Source organism: Spinacia oleracea, chromosome 2 (assembly GCF_020520425.1).
Source record: "Spinacia oleracea cultivar Varoflay chromosome 2, BTI_SOV_V1, whole genome shotgun sequence".
Lineage (NCBI taxonomy): Eukaryota > Viridiplantae > Streptophyta > Magnoliopsida > Caryophyllales > Amaranthaceae > Spinacia > Spinacia oleracea.
The window spans coordinates 102,563,601-102,577,658 of record NC_079488.1 but is presented as its reverse complement, the minus strand read 5'-3'; the positions used below and the strand labels follow the sequence as shown (position 1 = coordinate 102,577,658).

The 14,058-nt window shown below is 36.4% G+C and overlaps 2 protein-coding genes and 1 non-coding gene across 3 annotated transcripts; 2 read left to right on the top strand and 1 right to left on the bottom strand.

Moving 5' to 3' along the window:
• Positions 1-1,692: 1,692 nt before the first annotated feature.
• LOC110776360 (ATPase GET3A) lies at positions 1,693-8,533 on the top strand. Its single transcript, XM_021980917.2, has 7 exons — positions 1,693-2,181; positions 3,487-3,608; positions 5,992-6,142; positions 6,966-7,076; positions 7,663-7,801; positions 7,899-8,014; positions 8,139-8,533. The coding sequence occupies exons 1-7, from the start codon at positions 1,909-1,911 to the stop codon at positions 8,313-8,315; spliced, it is 1,089 nt and encodes a 362-aa protein (XP_021836609.1). The 5' UTR covers positions 1,693-1,908; the 3' UTR covers positions 8,316-8,533.
• Positions 8,534-9,626: 1,093 nt separating this feature from the next.
• On the top strand, positions 9,627-9,707 carry TRNAL-AAG (transfer RNA leucine (anticodon AAG)). The gene has a single exon. It is a non-coding gene; the product is annotated as a tRNA-Leu (tRNA).
• A 119-nt stretch (positions 9,708-9,826) lies between these two features.
• On the bottom strand, positions 9,827-13,758 carry LOC110776364 (ubiquitin-related modifier 1 homolog 2-like). The gene is made up of 4 exons (XM_021980923.2): positions 13,553-13,758; positions 11,293-11,368; positions 11,105-11,187; positions 9,827-10,080 (listed from the first exon to the last, which is right to left on the bottom strand). The coding sequence occupies exons 1-4, from the start codon at positions 13,573-13,575 to the stop codon at positions 9,963-9,965; spliced, it is 300 nt and encodes a 99-aa protein (XP_021836615.1). The 5' UTR covers positions 13,576-13,758; the 3' UTR covers positions 9,827-9,962.
• Positions 13,759-14,058: the final 300 nt, after the last annotated feature.

Below are 14,058 nucleotides of genomic sequence, written 5' to 3'. Positions count from 1 at the left end.
CATTCATGCTTTTTAGTCTAAGAAAAGATACATGGCTGCATATATGAGCCAGTGTTGCTTCCCATGGTAGGACCTAAAGAATGGGAGAAACTCCATTCCTAGAGCCAGGTCCAACCTATTTCTTTTTTTTGATGCGAATGAGCCACAAGGGCAATAGGTCCAACCTATTTCAGAAAGATGATTGGGAGACCTTCCAAGGAAAAGAGGACAAAAAAGAGGTAGGAGGGGAAGCTAAGAAAGACGTTGAAGCTGTTGAGGCACCTACAGTGCAAGAGTGAACAAAGGTGGAAAACCTTTCTCACAAGATCCTTGGTTGTAAGTAGTTATGGGCCTTATGGCAAACGTGACGTTTGAATGATTTGGGTCAATTTGAGTTTGTCAGATTCAATGTGGGTACTTTTAGTTAGGTACAAGTCATATTCCGTGTAAGAAGGCTTTCCGCTTTCGGCTTAACCATTTGAGCACAAATCAACTGGGTCATTCAGAAACGTAATTGTTTCTAGGTTTATGAGTAAGATGATAACGTGGTTAGTCAGGTGGGTAACAATGATAAGTACGACTAAGACGAGTGTTAGGTTATTTGGATAATTAGATACATAGAAAGTTGGTGTAACACGAACAACTTTATATGTTAGTTTCTAGCAATCGAACCCTAGACAATGCTAGGGAAGAAGGGAAAGCTCACCACTTGAGCCAAGGGGTTTAAGGCTTGTAATGGGCCTCTGGGTGGGGGCCCTATGTGAGGGCAGCCGAGAGGATTTCTTCTTATCCGTAAAAAAAAATGTTGTTTCCAGTAGGTACGCGTCATTGCCAAAAATGAATATTATACTTAGTATAACTTGTTTAATTTTTATTTACTATATCATAGGTCAGACCTCAAGGTTAGTGCTCTGATGGGCCAATTTTAAATTTTATATGGATCATGATTCATCTTCAACGTTTTATTAAAATATTTTCAAATATATTGTTTTGGTACTCAAAATCAAAACATTTTGTTTTAGTAAATATATGCATAGAGCTTTCTTATTAGAATAATTTTTTTTATTAGGGTAATAAAATTATTTAAAATAACAATGACTCTCTAGATTTATGCCCTTATTCAGATAAAAAAAAAAAAAGATAAAATAACTGAAATACAATGAGAGTTATCTATCGGCTATTATTGCGAATGTCCAATGATGTAATGATTAATTTGTATAAAGAATAACCCTATTTTATTTAGTTTCTTCTACAAAATTATATCGCGGATTGTAACGGGTTTTATGCTAGTTTTACAAATATGTAAGATAATTTTTTAATATCGAAATGAAAATAAATTTAGAAATCTAAAGAATAATTACCCAAAAAAAGGTAAAATTGCACACACAAAAAACAAAACAAAAGGTCTTGCGCGCACAATTATTGTACACCAAGATAACTTTACCCCTTTTTTTTTGTAACTTTAACCTAGTTTTGATTAACTTTTATATTAGTAAAAAAAAGGTTGATAGAAATGATTAAATGATTAATTTTATACATTATTAGTGATTTTGAAGAAATAAGTTTTACTAAAATGAAAAAATTTATCACTTACAAATAGATAACTTTTACATATAAAAGCCTTAACTTTTAAGCATTTTAAGTTAACTTTTTTACTTCGGTGTACAATATGTACACCCATTGTAAATAAGAATTTGTGAAAACAAAAAGCAAGGGCAAGGGAAAAAAACACCCAAGAAGAAGAAACAACTGAAGAGGGGGAAAGGGAATTTTACCACTATCATCTCAAAAAACCCAGCAATTTCCTGTATTTCTTCGTGGTTTCAAATCTAACCCAGAAATTTGCTCATCCCACGAAATTAATTCAGAAAATCTGAAGTTCTAGTGAGAATATAAATTGTGGAGGGAGAAAGCTTGGATCTTTAATCAATGGCGTCAGATCAAGAAACAACACTAGAAATACCAGAAGGAACATTGCAGAACATTCTAGACCAAGACACCCTTAAATGGGTATTTGTAGGAGGCAAAGGTGGGGTCGGGAAGACAACTTGTAGCTCAATTCTTGCCATTCTTCTTGCAAGTGTTCGACCATCTGTTCTTATCATTTCAACTGATCCTGCGCACAATCTCAGCGATGCTTTTCAACAGCGTTTTACCAAGACTCCTACCCTTGTTAATGGCTTCCCCAATCTCTTTGCCATGGTAAAATAATTTATTCCTTATTTTTATTTTGGGTTTTTCTTATTTTGCTAATTAACAAAATGGGTTTTATGGGGGTGTAATTTGATCCGAATTTGATTGAATTGAAATGTAGTTTGATTGATTTTGGAGAGATGGTTAAATGCAAAACGATGGAAATTTGATGAAGTTGATAGATCATCAGTGTTTGAGGGTGAAATTGTGTTTTATTTATAATTAGGGTGAAATTGCATTTTTTTTGGGACTATTTTAGTTGATGATTTGGGTTCTTTTGGAATGCTAGTTGTATGCATGGCTGACATTCAGCAATTGTAGACGGTAATCAATCATAGGTCTTCGATACCACCGCCGAGTGATTACCATCTAGTTGTGATTACCATCTAAACTAAATGATATCCACAAAGGTTTCCACATTGTGGGATTACCAGTTATCTTTCGAGCTGTTTGATGTAATACTTTCCCTTGCTAAATAATTGCAACTTGGGATGTTTGGAAATGATTTCTTTGTTGTTTTAAATGGGATTAAACTAATCGGTTGCTTTGCTTGTTTTGATTTAATTCCACTTGCTTTCTCAAAAGAAGAAGTTTTATTTGGTTAATGAATAAGTTTGTAGCATAAAAGAAGTGAATTGGGGATGGGAGGGAGAGAAAAGGGGAGGGGGGGGGGATATGTTCTGTATACAGTTTGAGCACAAATTCTCGTATGCACTCGGTGCACTAAAACTGTAATTTATTGGATGGGCTGTCTAATGGCGAACAATACTTTTGTGTAAGTCAGACTCTGCCAGCTTCCAGAAAAGTTACAAGTTTTTGGTACAATTTAGAATTAGTGAGTGTTCATAACTTCATATCCATGCCTGAGTGGCCTGATCACAATTCGGAGGTGCAAAAAAGTTCAAATTTTAGTAAATTGGATGAGGTATTGGATTTTCTAAGATAAAATTCTAGAATGATGCAGTTGAAAGAAAAGAAGAGGAAAAAAATTGCACATAAAACCAAGGGTGAAAGTAATACCAGAGGTCTGTTTGGACATTGGCTGGAACATTTATCTCTGAAAAGCATAGCCTAAGAGCTGCTGCAGGGGAAAAAAGTATATGCATTTGCATATGAGGGGAGAGAAGGGGCGTAGAGATTTTTTGAAAGGGAGAGATAATGATAAAAAGGAGAAGTCATTTTGATGTGATAGGAAAGTATGGTAGTTGTTGAACTTGACATTTTTCTTTCTAGAATTTGTTTGCATTTATTGTTTACCCTGATATTTTGCTACATCATTTAAATTCATTGTTGTCAGCGTACATTTTCCTGCAGGAAGTGGATCCGTCTGTAGAGAATGATGATCTTTCTAGTGATGGGCCAGACAACTTTGTTTCTGAGCTAGCAAATGCAATTCCTGGAATCGATGAAGCCATGAGTTTTGCGGAAATGCTGAAGTAAGTAATTTGTCTAACTTAGTTAAGGATTTCTGGACTTGGGATTTCCTCCTACTCTCAAGTTTGTGTTTGGTCATTTATTTGGTTTATACTTAGTCAGTTTGAGTATCATCTTGCTATATGAAAGCTTTTAAAAGAACATGGCTTTTTTTGAATTTTTCTTTTGGGTTGTAACTATATGGTAGTCATAAAGGTTGGAAACCTGGCTGTACTCACAACTTTAAGCTGTGTTTAACATGTTGTCAGTTTGCACCAATTGAAGTTCTAATTTGAGCCTGGCATACTTCCAAATTACTTAGGTTCTCGTTAACTCTCCAAAGGCAGAATAGAATGCGCATAGGGAGACAAGGATTCAGTCAGTCACACTATAGGTCTTATGTTAGTATCATGATCTGATTGACATTGAGCCGTCTCATTTGTTGGTATTCTTAGAGTCACAGCGGTGAAGATGAGGGATATTATCTAGTCTTTCAGATGCCCTAATGCCTAATACATATAACGCCTGCTGTTGCGAAGTTCCCGTGGATTTAAGATACTTTACTCAAACTAACCTTTCCAAAAATCCCCAACATAAAAAGCGAATAAAAGAAGCTTCAAGTTGAAATTTAATGGAGTTGGCAATGCTTTTCCTGGATTCCTTGATCACATATTTCCGATACTATCAAGGATTTGGAGCTAATTGCATAATACTCCCTCTGTTTAAAGATGACATCTTAGGAAACCTTTTTCACAAATATTAAGGTATGTGAATTACACGAGTATGATTTAGTCTTTAACATGCTAGCATAATGGTTACTCCCTCGGTCCTAATTGTTTGCCCCATTTGACTTTTCACGGTCTCTAAGACGCGACTTAAAATGTAAATATATCCAATTCTATACACGTTATAAAAAATTGATATTCTAAAATTATACTTCACATTGAACCGAGTCTAACAAGATCCCACATGACTATATTCTTTCTTATAGGTTAGTGAGAATCCATGATTTCATGGTCAAACTTTTAAAAGTTTGACTCAAAAAAATGCAATGGGGCAAACATTTTGGGGCGGATGGACCAGGGGAGTTGAAATGATGATGGGGGTGTATTTGTATATGCATCTATGAGCGAAAGAGGACAAAATACATGGAACCAATCAAAAAAAAAAAGGAAATTATATTTGGGATGTAGAGAGTACTTAAGAAGGTGAAAGCTTAGCTCTGGAAACATCATGTATATGTATATGACACTATATGGTAATGGTGGGCTCCTGAATGGAGATTCTAAGACCAATGGTAATGTACTTTGTATAGAGAAAGAGATTTGATAACTTCACCAGAAAAGGCAGTTAGCGTCAAAAAATTGAAAAAAATGATGAGTTGAATGAAATATCAATAATAATGAGTTCGAGCTTGAAGTTTGTCATTGGAAAATTTTCTGATCCCTACTTGTTGGCGTTTTCATACGGGAGTTTGAGGGAGAATCGTCCTGTCAATTATCCACATATCCGGTGTTTCATTTTTTGCTTATTTGAAGTGCATTATGTCCTTTAGTTTTGTATTCTTTTTCTCTCTATATACTTCCTCCGTTCGTAATGTTCTACTTGCTTACTGTAGACTCCTATTTCTAGGAAAGTTTGAGAAAAGTGATTGGGTGTGGGGAAAAGGTGGATAAAGTAAGAGAGAGAGAGCTTAAAAAGGTGGTTGGATGTAGGAAAAAGGTTGGTAAAGTAGGAGAGAATGAATGGAAATGTGTAAATATTGTGAGGAAATGAGGTAAGATGGTAAAAGGTGTTTACCCAAAAATAGAATAAAGTAGAAGTGAGTGGAACTTTATGAAACACCCAAAGCGGTAAGTGAGTAGAATGTTACGCAATGGAGGGAGTATAAAACTTTTCAGCTATCCTGGCTCATTTTAATTCTTTGACCGGAAAACATGACTTTTTTTGTTGTATTAACCGCCTCTTTTTCTTCGTAAGTCTCTATTGCTAAAAAAAGAAAACGATGTGAGTTCGCGTTGTTGTAACCTGCAACGTGGCTGTATGTTTACTCAGACTAATCCTTTTTTAATCTTTTGTTGAATACCTAGAAATAGAATTCCAGATCATGTCATCCTGTCATACTCAACGTTACTGAAACCTCCGTTCTTAGCTTTTTACGAAAGTATGAAATTCCATTTCTTTTTACTGGGAAAAGAGGAGAAATGCTATCCGTGAGATTGCTTGCTAAGCATTTTATTCAAATGGAAGAAATTCCGATTTATTGTTTAGATATGCTGCAGACTTCTTGTGGCAATTGATCCCCTCTTGAACAAGGATGTGTGCTTTGATAGAAATTGCAGAGTTCCTTTTTCTGGCTGCTTTATTGTGTATGCGCATTTCCTTTATATTGGCTGTGTTTTGCAGATTAGTTCAGACAATGGATTACTCTGTCATTGTGTTTGATACAGCTCCCACAGGACACACACTTCGTCTTTTGCAATTCCCGTCCACGTTAGAAAAGGGACTGTCAAAAATGATGTCCTTGAAGAACAAATTTGGGGGCTTATTAAGTCAGGTATGGAGGGAAGAGATCTTATGATGCATTAATACATAAGTTGAGACTGTCAATGTGCTGGAATGCTCTCAGGAATTTTCTTTTTTCTGCTGAAACTGATGACTCGTCGCTTTTCTCAAATTATTTTATTTGTCAAAGCTGGGAATACACTTCACAGTGGCACTAGGATGGCAATTAGGCCTAGGAAAAAGAAAACAAACATATTACTATTCACAGAATCACATCATGCCATTGCATGTTGGAGGCGAGGGAGCTTGGGCTGTTAATAATCCCAGATTCCCAGTCTAGGAAAATCATAAGTGTTGTCGAGCTGTAACTCTGAAAGGTGTTCCCTTTACTGCCCTCACTCTTAGCTTGCCACTTGTTTGCACGTATGTTGTGTGCATGCAAACTCACACATACAAGCAGAGAGGGAGAGAACTTCCATTGCTCTAGCTTAGTGCAAAATAGAGTTTAAAAAAAATCATGCTGATGAATTTAGAAGATATTGACGCCATAGCATGGTGGATCAGTAGTTAACTGTTTACTGCTGCAGCAGGAGTTGTTTGTACGTTGTAGGAAAGGAAAAGTAAAATAGAATTTCTTTTTCTGCTGAAAGTTTATGAGTCATCTCTTTCAGTTTTTTTCATTTCGGACATTTCCTCTCATGTAGTCTTGTTGCAAACCAAGTTTTGTTATGGTTAAGTCTTACAGCTTCTAATATTTTGGTCAGTGCTGATTGCTAACCTCCTATGACATTACCTACCGCTACATTGAGCCTTGCTCCATGTGTAGCCAACAACCCTTACTCACAAGTAACCTAAATGTTGTGAATCTTTGGTAGATGACTCGTCTCTTTGGCGTTGAAGATGAATTTGGTGAAGATGCAATCCTTGGCAGGCTTGAAGGCATGAAGGAAGTAATCGAACAAGTAAACCAGCAGTTCAGGGATCCAGTAAGACCGCTTGTTCCTATTGCTCTACTTCATTTAACGTTTTGCTATAAGGTTTTTGTTTTATTACGTGGGGCTTATTACCAGAAGTTGTGTTGTGCATTAACCATCAGATTAACCAGAGAACAAAAATTACCAATTGGCTAGCTTTGGACTACTAGGAGAATTTAAATAGCAATAGAACAAGTATAAGTCGTAGACTCGTAGGTGTGGGTCTCTTATCCGTTCTTGGCTTCTTAATTTCTTTTCAAGTTTTGAAGTCATACAAACTACTCCCTTTGCCCAGAATTAAAATGTGACGTGTACTAATTTGAATTAAAATAAATTGTCACCCTTTCAAATAATTCAGTTTGTGATTACCATTATTTAAATTAATTGGTGGGGAGATGATTGAAATGACTCAACTTTTAGAAACTTAGAAAGGATGTTTATGTGAATTCATATCATATTATTTTGAGGGGTTGGGATAATGTGACTGCTAACTTCGTCCAGGGACAGTAATTTGGAATTGCAGACATTTCCTTTCAGTGTCGGCTTATATTTTCCCGTTAATTTTGGTGTTTTGATGCCCATGATGCTCATATTGCAGGATATGACAACCTTTGTCTGTGTCTGCATTCCTGAGTTCCTATCTCTCTATGAAACAGAGAGATTAGTGCAGGAACTAGCAAAGTTTGAGATTGATACTCACAATATCATCATCAATCAAGTTTTGTTTGACGATGAAGGTACTGTTTCTTGTATCTGTACAGTTGACGTTTTGTTTCAGTCTGCAACTTGAGACAATAGTCTTTCTTACCTCAATTTGAAATTTGTTGATTATAGTTGTTGATTCTAAGCTGCTGAAAGCAAGAATGAGAATGCAAGAGAGATACATAGATCAATTCTACATGTTGTATGAGGACTTCCACATTACAAAATTGCCGTTGATGCCAGAAGAGGTAGGTCACATTATTATCACATATATTCTATTTTAGGATGTTAGGACTCGGTTATCATGTTCCTAATATAGTAATGATGGTTTATCCTTGTACATTGCCGTTTACCTTAAAATTGATTTTACAGGTGACTGGGTTACAAGCGTTGAAGTCATTTTCCGGTCATTTCCTTGAACCATACGTACCTAAAATTAAAAAAGGAAGTGTTGAAGAACTAGAGTTGAGGATAACCGAGTTGAACCTACAGCTGAAAACTGCAGAAGAGGAGCTGGAAAAACTACGAAAGGGCAAACAAAAGGTGTAATTACGACTCTGAAACGACCAACATTTTTTTTTGACCCTTTTATTTCTTGAGTTTTATTTATTTTTCTTTTAGCTCTCCTTTATTTCGGGGTTTGGCTATTAATTGTTTTTTTCAGCAGGATACAAGTTTTATTAGACTATGATTTGTAACAAAGGGAATGTTTAATGGGGAAACATTACATAATACTATAATAGCATGTTGGAGATTCACAATGCCAATTTGTGATGCATCTTCTTAACCTAACTCTTAAAACACTTGGCTGCAAAAGATGTCGATTTTTGCTTCCTTTTGTTGCTGCGCCTGAGCCTGAGCCTGAGCCTGCGCCTGCGCCCTGATTTCTTAGGGTGAGAAGCACACCTTAACGATGCCATAATACTACGAAGAATATCGTAAACTTTAGCCATTGCTTTGTTCAAGTGAAACTGCCAAGTTTAGGGATAATGGCGATGTATCGACTACGCGAAAACACCAAGCTATAAGATCACCAGCGTATTGATTCAACTCTTAACTCTTGCAAAGGACCCTATTTATATACATAATGATCACGAGTATTAATAGCCTAAGTCGATTTGGTTAGGATAATTAGGTGATTATGGCTAGATAACATAATGACTTAAGTTATAGGAAACGATTTGGGGTTCAATCCTATAACAATAATCAGTATTCATTCTTTTGTTAAAAACCAAAAAAAAATAAAAAAATCCAAGTCCAAAAGGCGATTGTACTAAACTTGGAAGATATGTTTAGGATTTTGTTCTTTAAACTAAACCGGTTAATACGGAGTACACAAAAAGGTGATAATGCAAGCTCAAAAGGAAACAATTTATTGTATTATGTACATAGGATTAGGACTCGGTTCTTTAAACTAAACTAATTACGTAGTTAAAAATAAGTGAAAAGTAAAAGAAAAGTAAAACCAATTTCATATGGTGTCCTTGTAGAGTTGTAGCGATGCTGAAAGAAGTACTCCGTAATTAACTCATTGGAGTCTGCATTATATGTTGTGACACTTATTTCAGCTAAAAATTCATTTAAATAAAATATTATTCGTCGTAAAAGATAGTTTTTGACAATTTCTCTTAATTATATCTATCTACTTTCGTTCTCGCCTTCCTCTAACCAAAAAGAAAATTTTCAAAAAAATTCACATCAAAAGTTTATTATGAATTTATGATATCTTGTAAAAGTTTATACAAAGTATTGATGTTACCATGTATAGCCCAAGTATGGATTTCGCCATGATTAAATCTGATATAAATAAAAGGAAACTAGAAATTTTAAATTAATATCTGAAATTCACTGGATCAAAAAGTTGAGATGGCCGAGTTGGTCTAAGGCGCCAGATTAAGGTTCTGGTCCGAAAGGGCGTGGGTTCAAATCCCACTCTCAACAAAAAAAAGTATTCTTTTTTTAACAACATTTGGCAGTGATACGCTTTTGTGTTATAGCAAAACACGGTGTCCCTCTTAAATCAGAAAACATCAGTAGTAGCTGAAAGCACGAACAGTACATCCAAATTCAAGGAATATTGGTTACTTTCTCCAATGTTATACAAGTAGTGTTTAACATCTGATCATGAAATTCGGAGTATAATCTTTTAAATGGTTCAATACATCACTAACATTGTTCATCTAACTGATATTAGAATTAGCCACCATGTAAGGTAGAAATAAAGACGACCACATCCTTGTCTTCTAGTGTTGTGTCAAGATGACCGCTAAGCTCCCAGTCACAGTCGTTAACTAGCACGAGAACTCCAGGTCTCCTGTAATATACAGTTAAAATGCTGTGAGATGTTAAAGTGTTGATATTTTACAGGAAAATGGTAAGGGATTCTTAACTAATACCATAACATTGACATGAAAAGTAACATGACAACAAATTATCAGTCTTGATGCCTCTGTAGTCTGTACTCAGCAGTCAGCAGCAGAGGTGATCATGGTCCGGGGCAGGCTTTGGCCTGAAATTTCAAAACTGAGTCGGGCCAGTTTGATTGATCATCCCTGGGTTAATGGCAAGAGGCCGGGATAGAAGAAACTTTCCAAGAACCAAAAGAGGACACTGTTAACATCCTCCTAGACTATAACCAACAGTTGAATCAAACTGCTCATGATGAGAGATTCTCAGACAGTACTCAAGAGTAAACCTAACGCTGCAACCACTCAAACAGAAAATGGAAAATCCTTTGGAAGAAAGAAATCAAGATTAACAGAAAAGTTTTGCATGTGAATCATGTGGAAACTCCATAATAGATCGCTTCCTTTGGCCAGGGAGCTCGTCAAAATAAACATCACAAGGTATCATTATTGCTACCTTGTAAGGACTTGGAAAATGACAGCATTATTGAATCAGAGGGACACCTTTTCAGAGATTGCTCATTTGTCAAGCACGTTTGTTTGGCAGGGAGGAAGACTGGAAAAAAGGTTCTAAACAATGATTCGTCCAATCGAATTGGATTAATAACTGGATGATCTACTCCAAAACAACTGACACGGATGGTTTCAAACCAAATGTTTAGTTGATTGCCAGTCTTGGCATATCTAAATCTGCACCCCAAAAGATATACTCAGATAAGTGCTTAAGAGGAGGATCCTCCAAGCAGGAATATTGTCAAATCAATTAGAAATCTATTTCCCCTTTTCCACTGCGTCTCAATTACTAAATACCCCTCACCCCATGCAGCTTGTTTGAATGTTCGTAACAAAATCAGCGTGCTCAGGGCCGAGAGCTGTGTAAAGCTCTTTTCTAGGTTTCTGTAAAAAACAAAGGGAAAAGATCTCAAAGCTTACACAGTATCTCCTTTCATAAACATCTCTGGCCTCTCTTTTATAAGATTCGTTTTGGCCCACGATAGCAATCCTTTCATAGTTAGCTGCAAATAACATGGAAAGCAAGGTAGGTCAATTGAAGCAATCAAAACTTGCACTAGTATTTTATAAAATACTTTTGGGGGGTGGAAAGATGTCAATAAGCTCACCTTCTCTTCCCCATCTGATAGGTCAACATTGACATGATGGACCTTTTTGGAGTCACACAAAAGCTCTAAGCCCCCTCTTCACAGAAAGCCACCATTTTGAGATTAAAGTTAGAGATAATGCATAAAAGAAGACCACAAATAGTTTCCTATACAGAAAATGTAGCATAAATAAAAAATATGTTCTAGATAGACTATATAATTCTAGAGGGAGAAAAAAAAACAAGCAAGTTGAGTCAAAAGATCTTCCACAACATAATGGACTCGAGGAACAGTACCCACATTCATAAATTCACAAACATCTCACACAACTACACAAGTTACTCAAGAGTCCAGACAATTGAAGAAAAGATCGAATGACAACATAAGATTCAGTTCCTCACTCTGAAAATAAATATGGCAGAAGATCCATATCTCACTCTAGCCACACATAAAAATGTAGTATATGGCTGAAATGCCCCATCAGTCACTAATGATCTAGTTGGAGTCTTATTGAATGTATGGTTGCCGTCAATAAATTGAGTCCTCCCTAGATCAAACTAAAACTGTCTAGCAAATTCATCACACAGCTCCAGCCAATTCACTTAGCTTTCTCTACTCCGTACTCTACCCACTTCTCCCAGCCATTAGAAATAGAGATACTTAATCAACCAATATATATATATACCATGATAAAATTTGTTCTCAACCATTTTTCCTGCCTTACATTAAACTCAACTGTCATATGCAGCCTAAAGATAGACTTTTGGCCAACAAGGAGGAATCTCTTCCACCTAATATTCTCCTAAACTTCCTCCTAAACACACGCCTATACACCTAATATGTCGCAGGCCAAACATTTACAAAATATTCTCCTAAACTTCCTCCTAAACTCACGCCTATACACCTAAACAATAACATAACAATTCAATTTTTTTCCTCCTCGAGAGATACAATTTTCTAGTTTGTTATTTGGGGACATGGCAGGAGACGATGATGACAAATCGAAGGGTGGAGTCAAGAAGATGGACGTGTTTTTTCTTGGAACCAATGATAATCCGAGTAATACCAGTGCAATTGAAAGGACAAAACTATGATGAGTGGGTGAGGAATATTCGCACTGAAGGCCAAGAGAAAACTATTAAGGTGTATAGGCGTGAGTTTAGGAGGAAGTTTAGGAGAATGTTAGGTGGAAGAGATTCTTTTTTGATGGCCAAAAGTCTATCTTTGGGCTGCATTGTATATATATATATTTGACAGTTGAGTTTAATGTAAGGCGGGAAAAATTGTGGAGAAGAAATTTTATCAATAAGACTATTATAAGCTTACGTTCATATATAGCACATGTAAAACCATCCTCCAAAACATTCACTTAGGATTCTTGAGCCACTATGTACCTGGCCTGAACTGACTAGTATTCCTTCACATGAGGTCTCACACTACTTTGGCTTTTAGACCGAGTATGAATCCTCAGTCATACTTCTATCTCACTTTTCTAGGACAATAATCCATGTTTGTTCTAATAACAATGTAGTTATAATTCTACAACACCCTATCACTCCCTATTTCTGTCAATCTGCTTGCCAAATATTTATTTCAGGAAGTTCCAATCATAAAATATCAACGAGAATGGGTTCGCACAAGAAGAGGCTTTACAGCATTGAAGATACAAATGATTGCAAACTAACCTAGAACAACGAAAATAGATGAGGATGAACTGATTTAGACGAAACCAAAACGCGAATCCTTCATTCATCTAAGCACTTCCATTTATTGTCTTTACCATCCCTATGAAATTGTTATGGCTCCAATCCAACCAATGCAAATATGCAATTCATTAATCACTTTCAAACTTCAGATGAACACATATTTCCAGTTTATTTCCCCCTTCCCCGGATAAAAGGATTAGAGAGGAGCTATACTATTGATGGAGGACTAAGAATTGACTTCCATTAATCACATAACATATAACTTAATCTCCACATTTCTTACAACATATCACTACACCAAGAAGTTGTATCTATAATCATAGCTAGCTTAGTTGGTTAAGTATTTAAGGTGGGATCGAATCCCGGCTACATCATTGCTCCATGTAGCTCCCGAAAACGATTTAAGAATCACAATTACTACGACTAGCTATAATTTTCCATATACATGGATACAAGAAATATTAACTGATAAAAATAATAACAAATATCCCAAAAACACAACTTGGTCCAAGAAAATCAACGAGATAAAAATCATACAACAATGAAGAAACAGAATTAAAAAAGACAGAAAATACCCAAATTCGAGAGTGAGTTGCATGATGAATTGATTGTTCAAATCCTGAAGAGAAGATGATGGAATTTCTCCGGAAAGCTTGAACCTTTTTTATTTCCTCTGCCTTCACTTTTAGCAGGGTTAGCGTTGGTTTTACTCTCCTACGGAGTAACAGACGACGTCGGTGGAATAACCTGTGCAAGTGAATCGCCTCTGTTTGAAAAACGAGCACGGAAATAGCAAAGCCCGACACAAGCACGGAGTCGTGGTCATAGGTCGGGATTAGGCCGTATTTTTTGGAAAAAGTACGACAAGGCACGCCCGACACGATACGAGGGCTCGTGGGCTTGGGCCCTGGTTAAAAAAAATTGGCATGATCGTGGGTTTTACGTGGGGCCGGGCCCATTCAAGCCCACGATCTGTGGTCTCGACCAGAAGCCCAACTCGGACCGGCCCACAACCTAAACATCAGCATGTGTCTGGACCTGGATTCCTGCCACTTTTCCCAAGTCGGGAACCCAACCCTTA